This window comes from Jaculus jaculus, chromosome 17 (genome assembly GCF_020740685.1).
Source record: "Jaculus jaculus isolate mJacJac1 chromosome 17, mJacJac1.mat.Y.cur, whole genome shotgun sequence".
In the NCBI taxonomy this organism is placed as follows: Eukaryota; Metazoa; Chordata; class Mammalia; order Rodentia; family Dipodidae; genus Jaculus; species Jaculus jaculus.
The window spans coordinates 64784949-64809291 of NC_059118.1; the positions used below are offsets into that span (position 1 = coordinate 64784949).

General features: G+C 46.2%; 1 protein-coding gene across 2 annotated transcripts in view; it reads right to left on the reverse strand.

Annotated features, from left to right (window-relative positions):
- Positions 1-24343, reverse strand: part of Fars2 (phenylalanyl-tRNA synthetase 2, mitochondrial) — a 459371-nt gene that overhangs the window by 116789 nt on the left and 318239 nt on the right. For both annotated transcript variants that reach the window (XM_045137011.1, XM_004666157.2), the window contains one exon: positions 16494-16645. In XM_045137011.1, the coding sequence (XP_044992946.1) occupies positions 16494-16645 (152 nt within the window). The remainder of the gene's footprint in view (positions 1-16493; positions 16646-24343) is intronic.

A 24343-nucleotide genomic window follows, 5' to 3' on the forward strand; every position in this document is an offset into this window, starting at 1 on the left:
CAAGTTTTTTCCTCCCATTTTTGAGAAATGCTGGTCAACGTTCGGCTCTACTTCACTCAGCTTTCCAGGTCTTCATCTCCATGCTCTCATCAGGACATGCTAGTGGTGCTGGGGCGTCCGCAGCGTGCCCAAGCACGTGAGTCATTCTTCCTGAGAGGGGTCTGCAAGAGATCTGTCCGTCTCTCTAGTCTTCACAGGAGCAATGCAAGGATGGAAAATGCACACAAGGGAATTGCAGCAAGGTGGGACATTCTCACAGCTTACTCCACACGAAGAGGCCGCAGGTCGACTGTCTAGCCACGACCCTTCTAGAGACGCATCGCATTAAAGCAGATTTCTCTCGTCACTAGCACTTGCGGTGTAGGTGTGTGAGGAATACAGCTGTCAGAGATGACTGTCACCGCATGGCCCACTGAGGACTTCTCACCATCACAGTGCTGTCCCAGGCCTGTCCTTGACTGCACAGGACTGAGCTTTCTGGAGATCACCTCCCAGCCTCCCCTGTCTTCCTAAGGACGCCTTCCTAAGCTCAATCCCTTTTCCTCTGCCCTCTCCCCTTCCCTCGCTCATTCCCTCTCTTCCTCCGCCCCTTCCCTCGCTCATTCCCTCTCTTCCTCCGCCCCTTCCCTTGCTCATTCCCTCTCTTCCTCTGCCTTCTCTGCTACCCTCCCTCATTCCCTCTCTTCCTCTGCCTTCTCCGCTACCCTCCCTCATTCCCTCTCTTCCTGTCTCTCCACTGTGATGCGCTCAGGGCTCTTTCCTCCTCATCTCTTTCCTGCTGGACCCCATAGGGCCTCTGGGTCCTCCCTAGAGCTGCAACTGTCAACATATACATTCAAACCCTGCCAACCTCCAGAGCCCTCAGGCCACGTTCCCTTGTGCCCCACCTCACACTCAGCAAGTCTTCATCCCCCACGTCACAGATGCACAGATGCGTCATCCTTATGCTGCCTCCCTCCCACATATGTCCTGCCTGCCGGCTCTGACCCACAGGCCTTGGCCCTGCCTCAGCTCAGACTATCACCGCCAGAGACGACTAAGACACACCTCAGGCGGGTGTGGCGACACCTTCCTGTAATCACATGGGGAGGGTCACCACGAGTTTAAGGAGAGCCTAGCTGCAGTGACTTCAAAGTCGCTCTAGCTGTGTTAGCGAGACCCTATCTCCAAAGACAAGCTGAGGAGCAGGCCCAGTGGACCGGAGGGAGGACAGGGCACATCTGCATTCCGTGAAGGCGCTTCTGTACTCCAGACACTGGAAAGGAATCTGTGTGCACAGTGAACAGCTCAGCAGATACCATCTGCCGGCGCTTTGTTTATTCTGAGTGAACCCCCAAGCCCAGGTGGTGCCTCAGGAAACATGCCAGGCTCAGCGGCCATGGGAGCGTGCAAAACGAGCTGCACAGCTGCACGGAGGAAAACGGGGAAAGGGGGAGGAGGAAGAAACGGTGAGACAGATGATACGGAGAGAGACCCGCGCACCTTCACTCTTGGAGGTAAGGCCAACCACCTGCCCAGAGGAAGCCTGGGCCCAGACTGACTGGCAGCCCGTTTCCACTGGCCCAGAGGAAGCCTGGGCCCAGACTGACTGGCAGCCCGTTTCCACTGGCCCAGAGGAAGCCTGGGCCCAGACTGACTGGCGGCCCGTTTCCACTGGCCCAGAGGAAGCCTGGGCCCAGAGTGACTGGCGGCCTGTTTCCACTGGTGGCTGGTCAGTAGGTTTCTGTTGTGTGCCTTTCTAACGATGCTGATTCACTGCTTTCTCAGACCACTGGCTCTCTGAAGAAAGTATGGTTTAAAGATTTAGTTCCCATTTTTCCTCATTGGCTACATTCGGGTTACAAAGCCTCAACCTACTTCCCAGCTGCCAACCTTCCCCTGGCCAACATGGTCTCCACAGGGAAGGCTGCAACCCATTAAACATGGCAAACAGATGAGTTAGTTAAATGACTTTCCACATTTTCTACCAGCGCAGTTAGCATCTTCAGAAGGAGAATGAAGTGTTTGGCTGCGGTCTGCACGAGTCCACTACAGTCCATGTGCTAAAATGAAACTCCCAGATTTACAGTGGGTGGCACTTGGAAATGCAGCCTGGGCAGATAACCTGCAGAGTCGCGATGCACTGAGAATGGCAGCTGGAGGCCGGCACTCGGCCCTTGGACTCTGCGGGTGCTGGACGTGCCAGAGGTGAACCCTTACCCGCAGAAACCCACCCGGATCCCATTAGCTCAGCCTCCAGCCCCACTGAGCCCCTCACTTCCTACACTGTCGCACGCTCACTGCGTGCGCAGACCACACCCCTCACTCAGTAAAGGATAAGATTTCTGGAAAGAAAGACTTGTTATTAGGAAACAGAAAGATGGTAGAAATTTATTTATTTCAAAAATATTTATTAATGAATGTATTTATGAGAGAGAGAGAGAATAAGTGCACCAGGTCCTCTAGCCACTGCAAACGAACTCCAGAAGTATGCACCACCTTCTGCATCTGGCTTACGTGGGTCCTGGGGAATCGAGCGTGGGTCCTTAGGTTTTGCAGGATAAATTTAACTTTATAACTTTAACTGCTTTTTACCTTTAACTGCTAAGCCATCTCTCCAGCCCTATTTTATGTCTTTATATCCATTTTCCTTCATTATGACTACATGTGTACAAATAGGGTTGCTGATTTCAGTCACACCTTCCTGGGACTAACTAGTTTCGTTTCCCATGACATTCAAGATGAAAGTGAATATAATAAACCTACTTAAGACAAATATGAACCACTTCACTGATCATGTCTTTGTTCTAGCATCTCAAGCAGGAAGAAAGAATCTACAGCAAAACCACTATTTCCATAAGGGTGTGTGTGGGGGGGGGGGGGTGCTGGGAACCAAACCCAGGGCTTTATGCATGCTTAGGAAGTAGGGCAAGGGCTCTGTACTGAGTGAGCTATGTGCCCCAGTCCGAGGCAGACTGTTGTCTCACTGATGAACATAAAGGCCAGACCCGTACCTGGACTTGCTGCATGTTATAAATATCTATGGTTTTTGTGTTAGACTGTAATTTTATTTATTTCTGATATAATAATAAGTATGCACATTTATGGGGCATCATGTGCTTCTTTTTCTTTATTTGGTTTTTTGAGGGATGGTCTCAGTGTAGCTCATACTGACCTGGAATTCATAATGTAGTCTCAGGTGGCCTCGAACTCATGGATATCCTCTTACCTCTGCCTCCCAAGTGCTGGGATTAAAAGCGTACACCATCACACCCAACTCATGTGCTATTTTAACCTCTGGCTTGTATACCAGTCTTGACTAACCAGTCATGACTTGCATTGTTGGGAACTGCAGAGGCAGTGTACCTAAAAAATCAAAGATCCACCTGCTTCCTGAACCAAAGCTAGAGTTCTTGATCCCAGAAAAGCAGCTGAGGGCGGAGCTAGCGTTGTCAGCCACAGTGCCCCTCCCCTCCAGCGTCAGGCCAAACAGCAGGGGAACAGCTCGCTGATGTCTACAAGCTGACTGAATCCATGCGTCACAATTATGAGTAATGCCGCACTCCAGTGTTTCAAAGAATTCTTGAAACAAAAATTAATTAGCGCTCTCAGGAACATCTTTTTGGGACTAACTACTTTCTTTTTGAGCTACTCATTTTCCCAATTTGGAGTCTTCATAATGTTTATTTCCATATTGGATTACAAACAGTCACTACTGCTGTTACTTTTTTTTTTCTTTTGGTTTTTTCAAGGTAGGGCCTCTCTAGCCCAGGCTGACCTGGAATTCACTATCTAATCTTAGGGTGGCCTCGAATTCATGGCATTCCTCCTACCTCTGCCTCCTGAGTGCTATAGTCTCTACTGCTTATCAGACTGTGAGGCACTTGAAGGCAAGCACTCATTAACTTAAGAAGTCATTTTGGTTGGGCCTGGTGGTGCACTCCTTTAATACCAGCACTTGGGAGGCAGAAGCAGGAGGATCAGTGTGGTGGTTTGATTCAGGTGTCCCCCATAAACTTAGGTATTGTGAATGCTAGGTTCCCAGCTCATGGATATTTGGGAATTAATGCCTCCTGGAAGGAGTGTATTGTTGGGGGCGGGCTTATGGGCTTTATAGCCAGTTTCCCCATGCCAGTGTTTGGCACGCCCTCCTATTGCTGTGGTCCACCTTATGTTGGCCAGGGGATGATGTCCACCCTCTGCTCATGCCATCGTTTTCCTCTGCCATCGTGAAGCTCCCCTTGAGCCTGTAAGCCAAAATAAATCTCTTTTTCCCAGAAGCTGCTCTTGGTTGAGTGATTTCTACCAGCAATATGAACCGGACTGCAACAGTAAAGTGGTACCGAGGAGTAGGATTGCTGCTAGACACCTGACTGTGGTTTCGGCCTTTTGGAGCTGATTTTCAAGAGGAATGTGGAAGGAGTTGAAACCTTGGCCTAAGGGATGCCTTACAGTACTGTAAGTACAGCTTGATTGGCTTGATGATCAGAGTTAAAAGACCTGAATGCAGTAAGAACTATGGACTGTGAGGTCTGGCTTATGAGGGTGAGAAAGAGCTTTGCTTGGACTGGGCTAGCAGTTTGTGTGAGAAGCTTGCTCATATGCCCATGTCCTGAGAGTTGTGCAGGGTTGCTTTGCATAGAAATGAACTGGTGTGTGCAGAGGGATATGGCACAGAAAGAAAAATCTTTGGGTGAACTGTTGTCCATTCAGCTGCAACTGAGAGATTAGAACCTTTGAGACTGGGCTAACTGACTTGCGCGGGGGCAACAAGAAGAATGTAGACTCTTTTGAAGGGGCCTGAGTGCTCAAGGAGTGTCCTGTTCTTCAAAGTCTGCTTTATTCCCCCCCTGGATTAACAAATTGGCATCCTACCTGGTATCATGGAGTATAAGAAATGCTGGAAAGAGGGTCATTGAGTTTGCAACACAGTCTTGTGTTTTGGAAATGGCCATGGGCAGTGTGAAGCGGGTTTGCTGGTTGCCTGCATAGAGACCCCATGGGGCCATGAGGATGAACCATGGCTTGCAGTGGAGACCCAGTGGAGATACCGGGACCATGAGATGGCTGCCAAGGAGCTGCCAGCCCCAATGAAGTTTCCCAGGACTGTGAGTAGCCTAGCTGGAGGGGCGGAATTGGAATGCCAGAGACTTGTTGCTGGTTAGAATTATCGGACTTGAAGATTCGTCACTGGTTAGAGTTGCTGGACTTAAAGCTACAGAATTTGATGTTTGTCCTGGTTGTTTTAAATCTTGTATTGGTTGAATGTTTCTTTGCTATGCCCAATGCCATCTTTTGCAGTGTGAATATTTATTCTGTGCCATTATGGTTTTTTTGAGATTATTTTTTGGTATTACAGCTCAGTTAAAAGATCTTGAACTATGGGGATGTATGAACATCATTGGAATTGATAAAAACTATGGGGACTTTTCAAGTCAGATTGAATGCATTGTATTTTACATCATGTATGGATATCAGTTTATGGGGGCCAGGGGCGGAATGTGGTGGTTTGATTCAGGTGTCCCCCATAAACTTAGGTATTGTGAATGCTAGGTTCCCAGCTGATGGATATTTGGGAATTAATGCCTCCTGGAGGGAATATATTGATGGGTGGCGGGCTTATGGGCTTTACAGCCAGTTTCCCCATGCCAGTGTTTGGCATGCCCTCCTGTTGCTGTGGTCCACCTTATGTTGGCCAGAGGGTGATGTCCACCCTCTGCTCATGCCATCGTTTTCCTCTGCCATCGTAGAGCTCCCCTCGAGCCTGTAAGCCAAAATAAATCTCTTTTTCCCAGAAGCTGCTCTTGGTTGGGTGATTTCTACCAGCAATGTGAACCATACTGCAACAATCAGTGTGAGTTCAAGGCCACACCAAGACAAGTCAGCCTGGGTGGAGGTGAGACCCTACTTCAAAAAACAAACAAAGTCATGTTGACGTCTCCTGACCAGAAATGTCATGGACACAGTGACTCACCCATGCCACGTGTTTAGCACGTGCTCACAGTGGGAGAGCGGAGCCGAATATCGCATGTACTTTTACTCCTTCAGCTGAGGGAAGACATACTCCTACCTTCAATGCCTCCTGAACTACATCTGGTGCCCACCACCACCTCCGCCTCAGCCCTATGAGGCACAGTTCTCTGACAGACAATGCCCTTTCAGCTGGCTCCTTGTTCCTGCCCACCTCCATGCTTAGATGCCACACCTGTATTTGTCTTAGAATGGCTCTGGCCTCCAGTGACAGAGACCCACAGCAAACCAGCTGAAGCAGGAGGGGACTGACCACTGGGACCGGGATCTGAAGACGGACTGGACAAGGTGGCTGTGCCAGAGCAAGAGGGAACCAGGCTCGGGCTCAGCTGCACTTGCTCTCCACCTCTCAGGTGCTGGTCTCCCGCCCGGGCTGCTCACCACTCCCGTGGCAGCACTGCAGAGACAGCTCTAGACTCTGTCTCCACCGCCCCTCTCGGGGGCTGGTCTCCCGCCCGGCTGCTCACCACTCCCGTGGCAGACACTGCAGAGACAGCTCTAGACTCTGTCATCACAAGAGGAGCCTGAGGCTCTTTGGCTTTCCAGCCTAACACTGCAGAAAAGAGGCCATTATTGCCCGCTTTGCAAAATGCCTGCCCTGGACTAATCAGCAGGCCAAGGGGCAACAGTGTCACCCTACTGACCCTGAGGTCCCCTGTTGACCCCAGAGAAGGGGAGCAGCTGCTTCTGGAAGCGCACAACGACAGTGAACACCAGAAGACCACGCCTGCTGCCATTGTAAACAACGTGGCAGTCTGGAAACTCCATGTTCAGAGACCCACTGTTCCTCTGCACAGATAAGCTTTTCTCATCAGGATTCCTTCTTTCAGAAATTTTTCTTGCTCCTCACCTGTGACAAATACACATACAAACACATTATAATCTGACTTCTTGAATTTTTATCCAACCCTGAGCTGTCTCCCCTCCAATCAGCAAAGGTTGCCCAGGTAACCATGAATAACTTTATACTTCCTACAGTTTTATGATTCTAGACACTTGGAGCTGTATCATGTATTATCATTTTTGAGGAAGAGAGGTGTGCTCAGATCAAACCCAGATCCTAGCACACACTGAGCATGTATACTACCACTGAGCTCTGAGCTACAGCCTCAGCCCCAAACCAAACCAACCAACCTTGTTTTTTATTTTTTTTCCTGTTTTTTTTTTTTTTGAGGTAGGGTCTTGCTCTAGCCCAGTCTTAGGGTGGCCTAGAACTCATGGGCAATCCTACATCTGCCTCCTGAGTGCTAGGATGCTAGGATAGGGATTAAAGGATTGTGCCACCATACCTGGCACACAACCAACCTTCTTAACGTCACTTTTCTTTTTCCTCATTCTAGCCCAGGCTGACTTAGAACTCATGGTGATCCTTCTACCTCTGCCTCCCAAGTGCTTGGATTAAGGTGTGCACCACCATACCAGGCCTCCCAGTCATTTCTAAGGAACACTACTGCTCCGCTCTGCTTCTCCCGGGTCAGGAATCATCAATGGAGAACAGAAAGACTGATCACCCATCAGTCAATGTTGGCCTATAAAGTTAGGTCAGCCACATCCTAAGACCATATATGCTATTGCTGGAATTTCTCTTTCTCCTTCATTCATCAAAATATGTATTCGTGCTCCCTGCATTGTAAATCCTAAATACAGTAGAAAACTCAAGACCTAGAGTTTGGTGGTGATTCACCATGCAGTGGTGGAGAGAGGGATAAGCATATTGTAGTGTGCCAACTGCTATCACCAAGGAATGTGTCAGAATGCCTGTCCCTCATCACTGCAGGATTTCAAACTTGCATGTCATGTGCACTGCTCGGCAGACGAGCTGCTATGAGAGAGTGCCAGCCTTAGCAAGCACTGGGAGACGCCCTGCTCCCATCACGCCCTTGTAAAGGCTGAGACCACAGCTGTCATCTCTTACACAAATATTTCACCTTTTAATTTTCACTACTAGCTTCTCTTCTCCTTGCTTTATTATTGCCAGTTTCCTTTAGGAAGGAGTGCAGATAAAGGAGAAAGCCCCATCTGTGAAGAACAGACTCATCAGGCCATTGAGGGGCTCTCTGCCCCCAAGACATGTAACACAAGTAATGCTCAATTTGTAACCAGTTGTGACTGCGAAAGTTTAAGTCCGCTGATATTGGTTGGTTCTTTAAATTGTTCTCCCATGGAAAATACACTGTCTAAACTGACATTGCATCAGGACTTATGTGAAGTATCCAAGCTTTTATGCCCATGCATTTACTTGGTGAGGAGAAAAACCCAAGGGAAGACTCGAGGAAGGGGCTTGGCCAGACCGGTCGGAAGCAGGGGCGCCAAGCACCGTGGTTTGAGTCCCAGGTGCCAGGCGAACACTGCTGGGAGGTGTGGCTCTGCGCAAACTTGGACGTCACAGGACACCAGAAAGGCCTCAAGGCCTCAGGGTCATGCGCCACACTCAAAAGGACTCACTATCACTTGGAAACCCTCTGGGGCATCCAGAAGTACTCAGTGGGAATGTTGCCGAACACTGGGTTCTTGGGAAGTCAGTAGTGATATGTGGGAGATGTCTGAACATGAACATGGGGTGTGCCCCTGGACTCACACATGATAATGTTTGGGTACAAATTCACTTCCCGTGGGCCTCAGTGGCTCCTAAGAGAAGCAGGGTTCCCTTCATTTGTTGTAGGTTGCCCTGAGGTATCCACAGAACATGCTGCCTTTGTTTTTCCTCATTCCAGACTGAAGTCCAATCACACACTTTCCTTGGCTCCAAACAACATATGAGCCAGTGGACTGAGCTGTAGCTGCCTAGGGAGGAAGATGAAGCAAGAAATGCACAGAATCCCCTGAGAAGATACACTGGTCCCTGGACTTCTTAAGTAACGACCCCCCCCCAACCACCACACACCTCATTAAGATGCAGCTCCTTCAGGACATGAAGGAGGGGCTGATCAGCAGCCTCTGGTGGCGGACCCCAGCGGTCCTTTGGAGGCCTCCACATTCCTCCGTAAGTAACCCTTACCCAGGGACTTACCTCCTCTAGGGATCAGACTGCTGTCCCCTAAGCCCACATTCTGTTGCCATAAGAACACAGACAAACTGGACCTTGACTGCCAAGGGCACCATCAGCTCGTGTCCATGCACATCATCAGTTCAGTCCATGGAAGTGACCTCTTGTTCCTGCACGTCCCTGTCCTCTGCTACCCTTGATGTACCTTCAACCTCGGCTATGACCAATATAAGGAAAGTAGCCAGCCCACAACATACTTCCCCATCCACAGCCCCACGTGAGGGCTTTGGCCTTGCCTGTTGTGAGAGCCCAGCTTGTTTGTTGTTTGGGAAAGTATCCTCAAGGCGAGGCCCTAGTTAGCCAGGCATGTCTTCGCTACTGCACCTGCATTTTTCAAGTGATTGTAGTAGGTCTCACGTGTATCCCTGAGAATGCTTTATAGATCACACACCACAGCTTTACAGATTGAACACCAATATCTGTAATTAGGCCAACTTCTTGCTAAGCTTGTGGAGGGTTGGCTGTACCTAAATTCACAAATCTTTTGGTTCCCTCCCTCCTTACCTCCCTCCTTCTCCTCCTTCCTTCTTTTCATGCTTTTTTTTGGGGGGGGGTGTTGCTTTTTGAGGCATGGTCTCACCATAGCACAGGCTGACCTGAAACTCACACTCTAGCCCAGCCTGGCCTAAAACTCTCAGTGATCCCCTAGCTCAGCCTCCTGAGTGCTGGGAATCATGGTCTTATGTTTGGCAATTTTTTGGTTTCCAAGACAACGTTATGACTGTGTGTGAAGACCACGGCACATCCAAGGCTGAGACATCTATGAGACATGAAGGACGAGGTCACTGATACCGTGGACAGTAGAAGGGCAGGGGAAGCGAGGGCAACTCCTGCTGTTGGCTCTGGACATCAAATCTCAGTGGCAGACAGAGAAAATAAGTGGTTTTGTAAGCTGAGGTAACAAATTAAAACCTCCAAACAAGGTAGTTGGAGGTCATTATGATCAAACTACGTTATGTACATGTGTGAAAAGTGTTAATAGAAGTTAATGCATTCAGTGTCTCCCTCACAATTGCATAAGATGACAGGATGGAGAAGACCCCATCTTTGCCCGGTGACTCTGCAGCCTTTGGTCCTTTTCGGTGTGCATGTTCGCACACTTGCATTGGATGGGCAGCTGTGGGGAACAGGGACAGGGAAACATCAAGAAAGGAATGAGCTCTTCTCGGTGACTTTGTCTGGGCCATAGCTCTGCAGGCTTCGACCTCCAGAGCAGGTTGCATGCAGCTCTAGGCAAGGCAGGAGCATAGAGGAAGAAGGGGGGGGGTGCTTGCAACAATGCACTCTGCCTGGAACGCGCTCCTCAGTCCAGCAAGGAGCTGCTGGTCAAGAGGCCTCGTCCCTGTGGCCTGCCCTGCATCAGGCCTGGCCCTGCTCAGGTCTCCCTCGCTGCAGGAGGTTTCCACCTGATTGTCACTGCGGGACCACAAGCGAACCACAATCTCCGGGATCATGTAAACGAGGTGCTAGTGAAACAGTGGGTGCTAGGGGCTCAGGAAAGTCCTTGAACCCCAAACCTTGGGTTCACACTTGTATTTAACCACCAAAGAATTGGGCAAACCAACATGAGGATAATCATTAAATTATTATATTTCTTTAGGGAAGTACAGAACCAAGGGAAGGAAACTGAACATTCCCACGTGACCTGAGAGTCCTTGTGGTGGGCCTGGCAAAACTGTAGCAAGGGCAGAAAAGAAAGCGCAAGCAGCTCCTGCCGCGTGGAGAGCAGGGGGCGCAGCGCGGGCTGGAGTAGGCCGGGGGTCCTCCCCGGGGCTCGGCCCAGCCAGGCCAACACACGAACCTCACCAGAACTTTAAGGTTCACGAGGGGTCAGGAAGCCCAGAGACGTTGCCCTCCTCTCACAAACGTATTTATAGCCTTATGGTGGTGGGCCCGACCTTCAGGCTCAGGTGAGCCAGAGAGACAGCTGACTGGTCTGGGCTAGGGGCTGTCTGAGGAAGAGGCGAGCGGTGACGCCAAGTTCTCGGGGCTGAACTTGACCGACTACAGTGTCAGGATCAGGAAAGGGGACCTCCGTCCCAGAAGGGCTCAGGTTGTTTGTGGAAAACAGACCTCTCTTAGGCAAGAGATAAGGCATCAGATCATCTTGTGTGCAGACTGCACACATTTCTGCCTTCTTGGGGGCCCCATCACCCTAACTGCCTAACAAAGCTACCTGACTCCCTCTCACAGGGAAGAAAAGTGCAAACAACATTCAAAGAGCTCCCTTGAACAACCAACTGGAGCCAAAGAGGAAAGGGGGGCGACGGCCTGGCTTCTGGCTGTGCCCCGCTGTGGGCCGCTGCCTCTGCGTTTCCTTGTTCCCAGAAGAGAATGCTTCTCCTGGGATCAGCCGGGGCGACCGAGGCTGAAGGGAGTCCCACCGACGCCATCTGCAATCCCTGAGGTGCTGGGGGCCCTGCCGAAGCGGGTGCTCAGGACTAGCTAATTGTGTTTTACTTGGGCTAACACTGGTACAAGGAGGGCTGCAAGTAAAGGTAAGGGATGAGAGATGTGCCACATATGTCTGCTGTAAAAAGATGCCTTGGGAAAGAGGGAAAAACCAACGTCCAGGCTAAAAACAGTTCCTCAGAATTGCTGTCTGTGCTGAGTGAAGTCCAGCAAGCCCTCTGTCCCAGCCACCAGCACCACGGTAAAAATGGAAACGAAAGGGCAGGGACAGGCGGGTTCAAAACCGGAGCCTGCTGCCCTGGCCTTCTCCTTGGTACTGCATGCTGCCACTTTCAAGGGGACACGACTTCTGACAAGCTCCCTGCATGCAGGGCTCTCCCCAGATTTAGCAGTTACTGGATATATTTTTTAAATTACATTTAAAAAAAGATTGCTAGGCAATTTTTAAGTTCAGATAACTACTCTTATTTAGTTCTGTGAAAAGAACAAGACCAAGAATGGCTTGTAAACCAAAAGAGGTCATCCCACCTGTCACTGGCCACAGCATTTTCCAGTCCAATACCCAGGGACAGTCACAATGGCTGCCCAGCTCTGCTGGCCAGCACCAAGGTGACTTTACAAAGCTCTGCTGGCACTGGGTGACTTTACAAAGTGTTGTTTCTGATTAAAATGTACTCAAGAGCCGGGCGTGGTGGCGCACGCCTTTAATCCCAGCACTCGGGAGGCAGAGGTAGGAGGATTGCCGTGAGTTCGAGGCCACCCTGAGACTCCATACTGAATTCCAGATAAGCCTGGACTAGAGTGAGACCTTACCTCGAAAAAAAAAAAAAAAAAATAAGTGTGCTCAAGCTGTGGGAAGACCATCCACCATTCCCAAATGACAGTCTTATTCTAAGTCTTGCTCTGCCTCCCTCCATTACCAGGACTTTCAGTCGTGTGTGTCTGGCTGCCAAATCCAAGCCTCCAGGCTCTACTGAGGTGACTTTTATTCTTAAAGAACAAGTCTAACTAAGTGTAGAAGTTACTATTTTTCACAGTAATAGCTAATCATTTTTGAAAGCATTCTGTGAAATCTTCAATGCACACTACGTACAAAGCTTCATTTACAGTCACTGTTTAAGGAAAATATTGCTTTTAATGAGAAAAGAGGAAACCAAAACTCAGAATCCCAAAATGACACACGAGAGAAGTCAGGACTCAGCCCCTAGCTTCCAAAGAGATGTTCTAGATTCTTTCCACTAAGTATTCACCTCTACTCCTTAGGCCACACACCATTTCCAGTCATTTCATTAGAGCTCCTCTAAGAAATAAAGGACTAATTAGCCTTTCACCAACCACTTTGGGTAAGACTCCATCCAGAGTTATAAACATCAAGGGGCACTAATGTAACAAAAAAACCTTTGACTTGATTGCTAAGAAATAATAAAAGTTAATTTGTCTTAGTCCCAGCAAGTCCAAGATCAAGGTGACAGTAGATTCTCTTACTGTCAAGGCTCGCTCTCTGCTTCATAAACCCCTCTTACGCTTCCTCCGAGGGTGGAAGGGACAAGGAACAGAGGGAATGAAGATGCTGTTCTAATACACAGAAGAAATGACAGGACAGGCAGCTCTCTGGATCAAACCCTCGTGATGCAGTAACTTCCCTAAGGGTCTCATCTGGTGTGCATGTGTGTGTGTGTGTGTGTGTGTGTGTGTGTGTGTGCGTGTAGACAAGGTGACATTAGGTGCCTTCCTTGACTACTCCCCACCTTATTTCTTCAGACAATGCCTCTCACTGAACCCAGAGCTTTTCGATTCAACTGAACTAGCCAGCCAGAAAACTCCACAGATCCTCCTGTCTCTGCCCAACAGTGGGGTCACAGGTACATGCTGCCATGCCCGGTTTCTCAAGCATTCTAGGGATCCCGACTCAGGTGCTCATGTGTGCAGCAAGCACTCTATCAACTAAGCTGTCTACCCAGCCCCAAGGTCCCAGGAAAACTTCCATGTGAGTTTCGGAAGGACAAAAGCACAAGCATCAGTGGCCGCTGTGCCGCAGGCTCTCAGGAGCTTCTGTCAAGTGCAACAGCCCACGAGAGTATAAAGGACAGGCAAGAGCACCACCTGGGAGCCGTTAGGGTTCTGTGCTGGACCAGCCTGGGCCAGATGTACCATGAAGGCCTTCTGGTTGGAATCGCGTACAGAAAATGCACAAGAACCAGGGCTTTTTATGAGAGGCCCCAACAAGATCAGCACTGGGTTCTTGACCCTCCGGTACTCATCTGCAGAGCCCCAGAAGGTGGCCTGACCAAAGCACTCTGTCCAGTGACGTGATGCGGCTGAGCCCCATTAACTAGGCTGTTTCCTCACAAAGTCCCCTTTGGATAAAGGAGAGGACAGTCCAGGGAGGACTGCAGGCCATGCAGAAAGAGATGCGAGCATGGAGTGGGAGAAGAGGCAACAGGCTGGTCAAGAGAAGGGAGGACAGGGAGAGAGCCCGTAGACCTCTGGGGACGTACAATTCTCTCAAAAGGCCTGTCTTAACTTAAGCCCATCCTATTTACGTCCACTTCACCTTACAGTCTGTCTCCAATGAAGTGTAAGCTTAAGGGACCGTGGGCTACTTCCCCGTGCCTCCCTGGCTTTCTCACGGCCCAGGCTGACAGCCTCAAAGAAAACACTCTCCACACCTCCAGTGCTTGAGTGGTGTGAGCCGCAAGCCCAGAGATGATCAGAGCATCCAAAGGGACCAAAGGAACAGGAAGGACATAAGATTACAGCCGGCATTTGCTGTCATGAGGCAGGCCATGCACAGTCACCCTGGGTCGCCACCACCACAGTGCTGTTCGCTTAAACTTGACCATGAGGCCCTTCTGCATGGATGGAGCGGCAGCGAGCCCCTGGGAAGAGGCTCTGAACAACCAGCCAGAACAGAACATCATTTCCTCCTGACCCAAGCAGCCATCCTCCTGCAGGGACAGACTTTGTATCTGTAATCAAGACCACACTGCTCTGCTTGTCGAACTTTATGAAATTTGGCTCATATTTGGCAGTTTATGATTCCCTGAAACATCCTCAAATGTTTTATGTTCAAAAATAATACTCAATTTGCTCAACAACTTGTTTATTTCAAGGAGGACCCTTTGCGCCTCCCACGCTAACACGAGGCACAGGCTTTGATGCTAGGCAAGGAAGGGGGCCTGAGCCCTGCGGGGCAAAGTGGCAACCTGTGTCGCCTGCTGTTTAGGAAACAGTCCTGCAGGCGCAGGCACGAGTGGAGGCGTCTAGGCACTTGCTGCCACCCAGGTCAGGGAGTCTGGGTGGGGAGTAGGGAGGTCCAGGATGCTCAGGGAAGGGTAATCTCTCAGGGGAGGACTGAAGACTCTGAGGGAGGAGTCTTTTAAAATTACACATTTTTCCTTCTCCTGAATCAGGGCTTCATGAACTATGTAGCCCATAGGCCAAATCCAGCTTCAAGGCCGTCCTGAAGACAGCTGGGCCTCTTCATTTGTTCACTTACACTTTGTCAGTGGTTGCTTTTACAATGGAAGAAATGGGGTAGACCTGAAAGTTGGAAGGCCCACAAAAAAAAAAAAACAAACTATTAACAATGTCACCTTAATAGAAAAAGTATGTTGACTTCTGTCCTGGATGCAAGTCAGGATCTCTGCGCAGCGAGCCGTCACTGCTGACCGGGGTCCGCTTTCCCTCATACTCGCCCCTCGTGTGGCAGGGGCTATGCTGAGTTTCGAATGTCAGCAACCTCTAAGAAGAATGGTGTTTCAACGAGCTACTTCTCCATCACCCAGAATTCCAGGCCTGAGCTGACAGACTGAGGCACTTTAGGGGTAACAGGGCCACTGACAGTAAACGTGAGCAATGCCCTTGAGCCTGTGGGGCAGCCGGTTCCTACTTATCTCCTTCTCCCCAGTAGTCCCCACAGCCTCCACTCTGTCAGAGGCCAGAAATGCAAGCCGACACTCTGGTTTCCTGATGGGTTTCTTTCTCAGACAAGTGCTCTACCACCAGGCTACAACCTCAGTGCTTTTTCTATTTTATTTTACATTTTGAAGCACAGTCTCAGTAAGTTGTCTTGACGAGCTATTAACTCACTTTGTAGCCCCAACAGACCTTGAATTTGTGATCCTCCTGCCTCAGCCCAGAGAGCAGCTGGGATGAGAGACCTGTGCCACTGGCTGGTTTGCCCATCACAGGCCCACGCTCAGCTTCAGGGTCTCTAAGAGGCCTACCCCAAGTCCCCAGCTGAAAGCAGTTCTTAAATCACATCTCACGCATTCTCCCTCACTCTACGGCAAGCATGGATATATGTAGTGCGTGTTTACCATTTCCCCTCCCACAAGGCTATAAACTCCAAGAAGGCACAGCTCAGACTGCTTGGAGCACACTGAAGCCCTCAAACCTAAGGTGGGTCTTATGTGGAAAGTGCTTAATAAATGTTCACCAAGATTATCGACTTTCCTCAAAAACTGCTCCTTCCTTGCCTTATTTCTCTGTACCTGGAAAGGGATAAGGTAAAAAACCACTTCCAAAAAAAAAAAAACCTATATAACCATGGGCTGGAGAGATGGCTTCCTAGTTAAAGTGCTTGCCTGCAAAGCCAAAAGACCTAGGTTTGATTCCCTAGGACCCACTTCAGCCAGATGCACAAGGTGGCGCATGCATCTGGAGTTGGTTTGCAGTGGCTGGAGGCCCTGGTGTGACCACTCTTTCTTTCTCACTCTCACTCTTTGCTTTTTTTTCTCTCAAATAAATGAATAAAAATAAAATATTAAAAAACTATACAATCATTACAATCTTCTACTTCATTCACTTCCTTTCCTAAGACAGGAGAGAACAAAAGTGCATTTTGGACAGTTTTTGAAAGAGGCCCAGCACGAGACTGTTCTCTTAAGCTATCCATTCACTCCAAATTTAGTCCACTGTGTCTTGGGTGCACTGGGTTTCAGCAAAATTTACTGTTAAGTCTGCAGAAGCTATACATCACACACAGATGGGTAAGGATAAAATCAGAAAGCTTTTCACTTACTTTGGATGTTCAAACTTGTCTATAAGATCAACCTTTTCCACCAAGTCTCCTCCGATTGTTCGGACTAAGTCGTAGAAGTCATTCTCTGTGTAATTCGTGGAGGGCAGCCAGAATGAAATGTCATTGAGAACAGCAGGGTATTTGCTGAGAGGCTAGCAAAACGAGAGGAGAAAAGATCGATGCACTTGTTAGCTGGACAAGAATACATTTTTCATGGAAGGTTCAGTTGGCTAATTAGGGTATGTTGGTAAAATATTATCCTAGCATTTGAATTTTTAAGAATAAAACAGATTTAAGAGGTAAAAACAATATTCAAAACTAGCAAATTCCAGCATGACTGCTACAAATTCTTCTCACATTCATGGATAACATTACCATATATTACATTTATATTATCATTAATGCTCAATGTACTATGAAGCCATCTGAATATATCATGTTTCAGTTTCTCCCATTTGAATACTCTAGGAAAAAAGTTCAAATTTAATTAACATGTGATTCATTAACTTTGTGTGATGTTGTCAGGAAGCCATCTTAATAGAGAAAGAAGCAAAGGCTTGCCAAAACTGATATTTCAATTAGTAATGTCATTATTTGTTAGTCTTTCTAATTATTAAAATAAAGGATTAGGTTAATAAGTCATCATTTAGGAGGTTATTTTTAAAATTATGACTTAAGGATGCAATAAACACAAATGCAATCATCTCTCCCATTTTATTTCATTTATTCCTGGTTCACAAACTCCGTAGTTTATCATTATATTAGACAGACACTTACAAAGTAAATTTGTCTTAAGATATTGTACTGGTTGTACACATGCCCACATGTATGTTACACCACAGTTATATATTCCTGTATGCGCACAGACTTTTAGTTTATAAGTATGCCACAACACTAAATGTTTTAGTTTATAACTGAAATACTAAGGGAATATCTGCTAGATATAGATATTTTCTAGAAGGGCAGATACACCAGTTGGCTTATGCCAAATCTGATCATTACTATAAGCCCTTTGTGGAATCACTGATCAGAAAAAGTATAGCATTTGTAAATGGCAAAATCTCTGAAGAACTAGATTCATACATAAATGATTTTTGAACATGAGATGTCAATAAAGTCAAATAATGAGTTTAGAACATACATTTCAAACAAGTGTGGCAAAACTACCACCTAGGAGCTCTTCCTAATATACCCATGCTTCTGAAAGCTGGAATGCTGGGATCACAGTCCACAGGTTAATGAAAGCAGGAGACAGTCAGTGGCTATATGTGAAGCCTTCCCTTCTTATTGTAACCCTTTGTCCTCTAAGAAACATTTAGATTTGGGGGGATTAGTAAGAGACTAAGATTGCCAAGGATGAAACTCTCCCCTTCAGTGGATCCAAGAGGAGCTTTGACAGAAGAAATATGAGAAGGTGCCCGAGAGAGATTCTGTGTCAGCAGTCTGCAGACGACACAGGCAGTAAGAATACACACACACACACACACACACACACACACACACACACACACACAGAGGAGTATTCCTATTTGCATATGTGTGGATGCAAATACATGTGTGTTGACATGCATGTGGAGTCCACAGGTTGATGCTGTGTGTCTTCCTTGATTGGTCTCCCCCTTGTTTACTGAGGCAGGGTCTCTCATGTGAACCCAGGGTCACTGATTTGATGAGTCAAGCCAGCTTTCCGTGGGGACCCTGACTCCACCTCCCCAGCACTGGGGTTACTTTAGCTGATGCTGAGGATCTGAACTCTGGTCCTCAGACTGGCATGACAAGTACTTTTTCCAATGAGGTATCTCTCCAGCTCCTTCTTTCCCCAAGATATTTTTAAAAGTATAGATTATAATAAACACAATATAGAAAGCCGTAGATTTGCTGGCGTGGTGGCACACACCTTTAGTCGTAGCAGTCTGGAGGCCAAGTAGGAGGATCACTGTAAGTTCGAGGCCATTCTGAGATCCTATCTCAAACAACCGAAAAAAAAAGAACAACAACAAAAAGCCATATACTTTAAAAGAACACCCCACACAACCCATCACATTACAATCTACTTGAAGCTAATGCATGTATTAAGTCTGCACAAGTAGCTTGACTAAGGCAACGTTCAGGTTACTGTACTGACCAGTAGGTATCAGGCAGAGGAAACTTACTAGGGACCTGGTTTACAAATTAGATGACAACATTTGCAGAAATGTTGGCTTGCAAATGCTTACTCCCTGGTGGGTATTGAGGGTGTGGCTCAGTGGTGGAGAGTTTGCCTCGCAGGCATGAGACCTTGGGCGTGACTGGATACTGAAGGCTGAAAGCTTCTGCAGGTGTCTAAAGCTCTCCACATGATGAATCATAACAATATAATTGATAACTGGGATTAAATGAATAATTTCCACTCAAAAATAGAAAACTCACACAAATGACTAGGTACCAAATGGAAATATTTTTCAAATCTCCTTACAACAAAAAAGTTAGACTGACAGTTTATAGGATAACTTCAGGTGGGTAAGGTGAAAGATGTCCTCTCTGTATAAAAGCCTCAAGAGGTGGAAAAGGACGGGACTCAACTAAATCTATGAGACTTGAAGACAAAAACAGACAAGCACAGGAAAATTTCCAAAATAACCTTCAGTCACTTTTATGTTACATCCCGTAGGAAAAGTCCTAAAGTAACTTTAGCAAATACAATATACTTTTATTTTCATTTATTTGAGAGAGACAGAGTCAAAGAGAGAAGAGAGATAATAGGCACAGCAGGGCCTTCAGCCACTGCAAACAAAATCTAGATGTATGCGCCACCTTGTGCATCTTTCTTACGTGGGTCCTGGGGAATTGAACCTGGGTGCTTTGGCTTTGTAGGCAAGTGCCTTAGCCATAAGCAACCTCTCCACCACAAATGCACAATATAAAAGCACATTAACATAACATTTTACAAAATGGCCAGGAAAGGGTTAATCCAGAATTAAAGAAGTGCTTTACACCTACAAATAATTAAATGTGTGATTAAAACCCAGGATTACTTCATAGAGAGGAGGTACTTGATAAGTATGTGATTTTTTTCATCACAAACAAAAACAGATTTAGAGATGTAGAAATAGGAGGAAACTGGGTAATTTCAAAACTTAAAGCACACATAAGACTTAACTCACAAATTTTCAGAGCATTCCAATTCAAGTCAAGAGAAAGAACAAGATTCCTAAGAGCACCTCTGTCATCACACAGGAGATCTGACCAAGCCACTGAAGAATTCAAAGCCATGCGCTAAGTGGCTGAAATACAAGAACAAAACTTTGTGGCTGGAAATTGAATTTTTCAAAAGCGACTTAGACAAACACGCCTCATCACATTTTTCTCTTCCTCACCACTCACTGCCTTGTGGCACCTTCCAGTGGTCCCTTCGGTCCTGGTACCCAGTCCCTTGCCTTACAAGTGGAAACACTGAGTTTTGAAGTACTAGGGGTCAGCTATTAAACAGGAGAGAGAAAACGCAGGACACTTTTGTTTCATTCCAATTAACTTTTCATTTCTGGTAGGCTCTCATAGAAAACCCACAGCAGCTCTGGGCGTGAGAGTCACCTGCCCCAGGCTTTCCCGTTTCATAGAAAACCCACAGCAGCTCTGGGCGTGAGTCACCTGCCCCGGGCTTGCCCGTTGCTGAGCCCAGGAGAGCACCACTGCCAGGACCAGCTTGGTTTCTGCCATCTCTTGTTCTCTTGTTCCACTGATTCTCCTTTCTTCCTTCTGAAGCTCAGTGACGCAAAAGGTTAACTCAAGTGTGTAGATGTTTTCATGCATTAAATCGGTGTTTCCATCTAAACATTTCTTTAGATATACAGTATTCCACTGTTAAGGGTAAAATGTTTGTATGTTGACTCTCTTTTAATATTTTTATTTATTTATTTGAGTGAAAGGCAGAGAGAGAGAAAGAATAAGTACACCAGGGCGTCCTGCCATTGCAAATGAACTCCAGATGCATTATCCCTTTGTGCATCTGACTTCAGGTGGGTGCTGGGGAAGTAAACCTGGGACATCAGGTTTGCATGCAAGAGCCTTTACCTGATAAGCCATCTCTCCAGCCTATTCTGTTTGTATTTCTATCACAATTTGAACTTTATCTAACAGTGAATGTTTTAGTTTTCAAATATATTCTTTTTTTTTTTTATTTTGAGTGAGACAGAGAGAGAATGAGTGAACCAGGGCCTTCAGCTTCTGCAAACAAATTCCAGATGTGTGCACCCCCTTGTGCATGTGCAACATTGCACACTTGCATCACTGTGTGTCTGGATTACATAGGGCCTGGTGATTTGAACATGAGTTCTTAGGCTTCACAGGCAAGTGCCTTAACCACTAACCCATCTCTCCAAGTATATATATATTTAAATACTTTTTCCCCCTCTGCTGGAGACTGAACCCAGGGCTTACACATGCTAGGCATACATGTTATCATGGGATCACTCTCATCTCTAACAAATATCTGTTTACTGCTAATTTCACACTTTGTTGCACTGACCCTGGAAAAGAGTACAGCAACTATTCCTGGCTGTGTGGGACCCTGCTCTGTAACACAGGATTCAGTTAGTTCTGCAAGTGAGCTCAGCAGGCTCAGAGAAGTGGACCTGCTTGGTGTGGGCATGGAGCTTCACACACATGCACACAGACACAGACACACAGACACACACACACACACACACACACACACACACACACACACACACACACACACCCTGCTTCATGACACTGTTCAAATCTTCTGTGTTTCATGTTTAGCTGCTTGACCTTCCTGACCTACAGCTTCCAGTAAAAGATAACACAGCTCCCTCGACTGCTACTTTCTCAACCTCTCCCAGTAATTTCCAGTTTTGCTTCACAGATTTTTGAAACTGGTATTGATAAGTATATAATAACATGTTACATCTTTTTTTGTGAATTTTACCTTTGAAGTCTATTCATGTACTTCTCTTCTCTTTTATGGACTTTTGGCCTAAAGTAATAACATCTCACACTGCCTTTCATTTGAGCTAGTGCTTGCTTGGCAAATAACTTCTGCCTTTTAATCTCTTTGGGAAAAGTTTTTTGCAGTGTTGGGGATCAAAGCCAGGGCTTTGCACATGCTAGGCAAGTGTTTACAGAGTTGTATCCACAGCCCAGTTATTCTTCGTGTTTCCACGTGCATATGATGTGTGTGTCAGCACAGGAGTGGAGGTCACAGGGCAGCTTGAGACGTCAGTCTTTGCTGCCCATCTTGTTCACAGTAGGCTCTCTTGCTGTTTCCTGCTGTGTTCACCAGGCTAACAGATAAGTAAGCTTAAAGGCAATTCTCCTGCCTCCGCCTCCCTCTTCACCATAGGCACATGGACTACAGACATTCTTGCTATGGCAACTGGCTTCACATGGGTCCGACCTCAGGTGCTCATGCCTGAAAAGGGTGATTGATCTCCTCAGCCTCCAATTATTCTTTAAAAGTATCCTGCTTAAATTTAAGATCCAATTTGTTTACAGTGTTTATTGCATTTCATAATGTAACAAATGAAAAACTACTACATTTGTTTAACTCGTGTGTGTGTGTGTGTGTGTGTGTGCTTGCACACGTGCAGGCTAGGTGGTGCTGGGGCTCTAGCTCAGGGACTTGCACACGCTCTGCACACTCTGATCCACACTACTATCACAGTCCCTTTGTCAGGCTTAAAACACATCTCCTTATCGAAAGAAAAAAAATAAACATTGTGAAGACTCCAAATTGGGAAAATGAGTAGCTCAAAAGGTAAGTAGTTAGTCCCAGAAAGATGTTCCTGAGAGCGCTAATTAATTTTTTTTTTAATTTTTATTAACATTTTTCATGATTATAAAATATATCCCATGGTAATTCCCTCCCTCCCCACCCCCACACTTTCCCGTTTGAAATTCCATTCTCCATCATATTACCTCCCCATTACAATCATTGTAATTACATATATACAATATCAACCTATTAAGTATCCTCCTCCCTTCCTTTCTCCACCCTTTATGTCTCTTTTTCAACTTACTGGCCTCTGCTACTAAGTATTTTCATTCTCACGCAGAAGCCCAGTCATCTGTAGCTAGGATCCACATATGAGAGAGAACATGTGGCGCTTGGCTTTCTGGGCCTGGATTACCTGACTTAGTATAATACTTTCCAGGTCCATCCATTTTTCTGCAAATTTCATAACTTCATTTTTCTTTACCGCTGAGTAGAACTCCATTGTATAAATGTACCACATCTTCATTATCCACTCATCTGTTGAGGGACATCTAGGCTGGTTCCATTTCCCAGCTATTATAAATTGAGCAGCAATAAACATGGTTGAGCATGTACTTCTAAGGAAATGAGATCAGTCCTTTGGATATATGCCTAGGAGCGCTATAGCTGGGTCATATGGTAAATCAATCTCTTTTTTGTTGCTCAGTATTATTTTAGATATTCGAGGTTTTTTGTGATTCCAAATGAATTTTTGGATTGTTTTTTCTATTTCCATGAAGAAAGCCTTTGGAATTTTGATAGGGATTGCATTAAATGTGTAGATTGCTTTAGGTAAGATTGCCATTTTCACAATATTGATTCTTCCAATCCAGGAACAAGGGATGTTTCTCCACTTTCTAGTGTCTTCTGCAATTTCTCGCTTGAGTGTTTTAAAGTTCTCATTGTATAGATTCTTTACTTCCTTGGTTAGGTTTATTCCAAGGTATTTTATTTTTTTTGATGCAATTTTGAATGGGAGTGATTCTCTGATTTCATCCTCTGTGTGTTTGTTGTTAGCATATATGAAGGCTACTGATTTCTGTGTATTTATTTTGTATCCTGCTACATTGCTGTAGGTTTTGATCAGCTCTAACAGCTTGCTAGTAGAGTCTCTAGGGTCCTTTATGTATAGAATCATGTCATCTGCAAATAATGATAACTTGATTTCTTCCTTTCCAATTTGTATCCCTTTTATGTGTGTCTCTTGCCTTATTGCTATGGCTAAGACTTCCAAAACTATATTAAATAGAAGTGGGGACAGTGGACACCCTTGTCTTGTTCCTGATTTTAGTGGAAAAGCTTCCAGTTTTTCCCCATTTAGTAATATGTTGGCTGTAGGCTTGTCATAAATAGCCTTTATTATATTGAGATATGTTCCTTCTATTCCCAGTCTCTGTAGGACTTTAATCATGAAGGGATGTTGGATTTTGTCAAATGCTTTCTCTGCATCTAATGAGATGATCATGTGATTTTTGTCCTTCAACCCGTTTATGTAATGTATTACATTTATAGATTTGCGTATGTTGAACCATCCATGGATCTCTGGGATAAAGCCTACTTGGTCTGGGTGAATGATCTTTTTGATATACTCTTGTATTCTGTTTGCCAATATTTTGTTGAGAAATTTTGCATCTATGTTCATGAGGGAGATTGGTCTGTAATTTTCTTTTTTTGTTCTATCTTTGCCTGGTTTTGGTATCAGGGTGATGCTGGCCTCATAGAAGGATTTTGGTAGAATTCCTTCTTTTTCTATTTCCTGGAAAAGCATAAGAAGCAATGGTGTTAGCTCTTCCTTAACAGTCTGGTAAAATTCAGCAGTGAATCCATCCGGGCCTGGGCTTTTTTTAGTTGGGAGATTATTGATAACTGTTCGGATCTCCATGTTTGTTATAGGTCTATTTAAGTGATTAATCTCATTTTGATTTAATTTAGGTAGGTCATATAGATCAAGGAAATCATCCATTTCTTTCAGATTTTCATACTTTGTGGAGTATATGCTTTTGTAGTATGTCCCTATGATTTTTTGAATTTCTCTGGAATCTGTTGTGATGTTGCCTTGTTCATCTCTGATTTTATTAATTTGTGTCTCTTCTCTCTT